The sequence below is a fragment of the Sinocyclocheilus rhinocerous genome, unplaced genomic scaffold (genome assembly GCF_001515625.1).
Source record: "Sinocyclocheilus rhinocerous isolate Xijiao unplaced genomic scaffold, SAMN03320098_v1.1 scaffold1772, whole genome shotgun sequence".
NCBI classification, from domain to species: Eukaryota; Metazoa; Chordata; class Actinopteri; order Cypriniformes; family Cyprinidae; genus Sinocyclocheilus; species Sinocyclocheilus rhinocerous.
In genome coordinates, this window is record NW_015653009.1 from 30,038 (window position 1) to 32,641 (window position 2,604).

The following is a 2,604-nucleotide window of genomic DNA, read 5'->3' on the forward strand; positions in this document are numbered from 1 at the left end:
GAGTGTGTGAGAGTGTGTGTGTGAGTGAGAGAGAGAGAGTGTGTGTGTGTGTGAGAGAGTGTGTGTGAGTGTGTGCGCGTGTGAGTGTGAGAGAGTGTGTGTGTGTGAGTGTGAGAGAGTGTGTACAGGTTTATATATCCTGGTGGGGACTTAAAGGGGTCATATGATGCTGCTAAAAAGAACATTATTTTGTGTATTTGGTGTAATGAAATGTGTTTATGCGGTTTAAAGTTAAAAAAACACATTATTTTCCACATACTGTGTGTGTGAGTGTGAGAGAGAGAGTGTGTGTGAGTGTGAGAGAGAGAGTGTGTGTGAGTGTGAGAGAGAGAGTGTGTGTGAGTGTGAGAGAGAGAGTGTGTGTGAGTGTGAGAGAGAGAGTGTGTGTGAGTGTGAGAGAGAGAGTGTGTGTGAGTGTGAGAGAGAGAGTGTGTGTGAGTGTGAGAGAGAGAGTGTGTGTGAGTGTGAGAGAGAGAGTGTGTGTGAGTGTGAGAGAGAGAGTGTGTGTGAGTGTGAGAGAGAGAGTGTGTGTGAGTGTGAGAGAGAGAGTGTGTGTGAGTGTGAGAGAGAGAGTGTGTGTGAGTGTGAGAGAGAGAGTGTGTGTGAGTGTGAGAGAGAGAGTGTGTGTGAGTGTGAGAGAGAGAGTGTGTGTGAGTGTGAGAGAGAGAGTGTGTGTGAGTGTGAGAGAGAGAGTGTGTGTGAGTGTGAGAGAGAGAGTGTGTGTGAGTGTGAGAGAGAGAGTGTGTGTGAGTGTGAGAGAGAGAGTGTGTGTGAGTGTGAGAGAGAGAGTGTGTGTGAGTGTGAGAGAGAGAGTGTGTGTGAGTGTGAGAGAGAGAGTGTGTGTGAGTGTGAGAGAGAGAGTGTGTGTGAGTGTGAGAGAGAGAGTGTGTGTGAGTGTGAGAGAGAGAGTGTGTGTGAGTGTGAGAGAGAGAGTGTGTGTGAGTGTGAGAGAGAGAGTGTGTGTGAGTGTGAGAGAGAGAGTGTGTGTGAGTGTGAGAGAGAGAGTGTGTGTGAGTGTGAGAGAGAGAGTGTGTGTGAGTGTGAGAGAGAGAGTGTGTGTGAGTGTGAGAGAGAGAGTGTGTGTGAGTGTGAGAGAGAGAGTGTGTGTGAGTGTGAGAGAGAGAGTGTGTGTGAGTGTGAGAGAGAGAGTGTGTGTGAGTGTGAGAGAGAGAGTGTGTGTGAGTGTGAGAGAGAGAGTGTGTGTGAGTGTGAGAGAGAGAGTGTGTGTGTGAGTGTGAGAGAGAGAGTGTGTGTGTGAGTGTGAGAGAGAGAGTGTGTGTGTGAGTGTGAGAGAGAGAGTGAGTGTGTATGTGTGAGTGAGTGAGTGAGTGTGTGTGTGTTTTGCACCTCTTGGCCTCCTCCAGACGGCACAGGTATTGATAAGCCACATTCTGAATCCTCTGTTCATCCATCTCCTCTGCGGTCAGACGCTCATCTGAAACCAACATCAGCAGTGAACAAAAACCACATTTGACCTCAATACAAAACCTCAATCACATTCAACACCAACATAAACCTCAGTCACATTCAATACAAAACCTCAGACATGTTTAACATTAAATCTCAAACACATTTAACATGGCAATCACACACATACACACACACACACACACACAAAATGGGGACATTACACAGACTTCTATTGTTTTTTTTTAATATATATATATATATATATATATATATATATATATAGACAGTTATAGTTTTAATAAGCTAACCCTACCCCTCACAGAAAACTGTCTGCATTTTTACAAGTTAATTAAAAAAAACTTTGTTTACTTTATTTTTATACCAGTTTTACAAATGAGGATGCCCCCAAAGGGAAGTTATTGGAGATTTTGTCAGGTTAACCTCACTTTTGGGTACAATTTGTCCCCAAAATATGGTTAAATAGGTACACACACACACACGTTAAATAGGTACACACACACTCGGTGAAATTTGTTCTTTTTGTTCTTTTTTACTTACAGCCAGACCGGACCTGAACACCGTCCCCCATCTCTGTGTTGTCAATATCTGAAATATCTGATCATAGATTAATACAAACGCACGCGCTGATCTCTGACAAGCGACGCGATGTACTTCTTATCAAACCGTTTCTGTCTGAAGCCGCGAATTAGTGACGCTCTCGCTCTGTAGTGTTCAATAAATATCTAATGCATCTATATCGATATCTAGGATTAAACTCTCATTCGGCTCTGATTAATAATTTACTGATAAACGACGCCTGAAAACACGAACGCTCCCGCCTGTCAGTTGTTTACGGTTTGAATATCCCGCCCGCTTCTCATTGGCTGCCGCGCGGCTCCACCCACCTGATGACGGCGGGAAGAGCCGCTGCGCATTATGGGTACTGTAGTTTAAAAGAGTTGTCAAAAAATAAACCAGATGATAACAGTTCATCGTGGTTAATCGTGTAAACGACTATAAGAAGGTTTAAAGGGTATTGCTCATCTTTTTGCAATACCCCCCCCAGCGACTTAAGACTGCTTTTGTGCTCCAGGCTCACATTTATAATTGTAGGTAAATGATAATAAAATGTAGATGCTCACAGAAGAAAGCGGTTACCATCTTGGAAACGTCACTGATGGAGTTTCCATGGCG

General features: G+C 44.0%; 1 protein-coding gene across 1 annotated transcript in view; it reads right to left on the reverse strand.

Annotated features, from left to right (window-relative positions):
• Positions 1-2,019, reverse strand: part of LOC107715523 (ras GTPase-activating-like protein IQGAP3) — a gene marked incomplete at its 3' end in the record, with an annotated part of 31,501 nt that extends 29,482 nt beyond the window's left edge. Inside the window, exons 1-2 of the mRNA XM_016521678.1 lie at positions 1,969-2,019; positions 1,348-1,435 (exon numbers count right to left, since the gene is read on the reverse strand). Of these exons, the coding sequence (XP_016377164.1) occupies positions 1,348-1,435; positions 1,969-1,999 (119 nt within the window). The remainder of the gene's footprint in view (positions 1-1,347; positions 1,436-1,968) is intronic.
• Between the last annotated feature and the right edge of the window lie 585 nt (positions 2,020-2,604).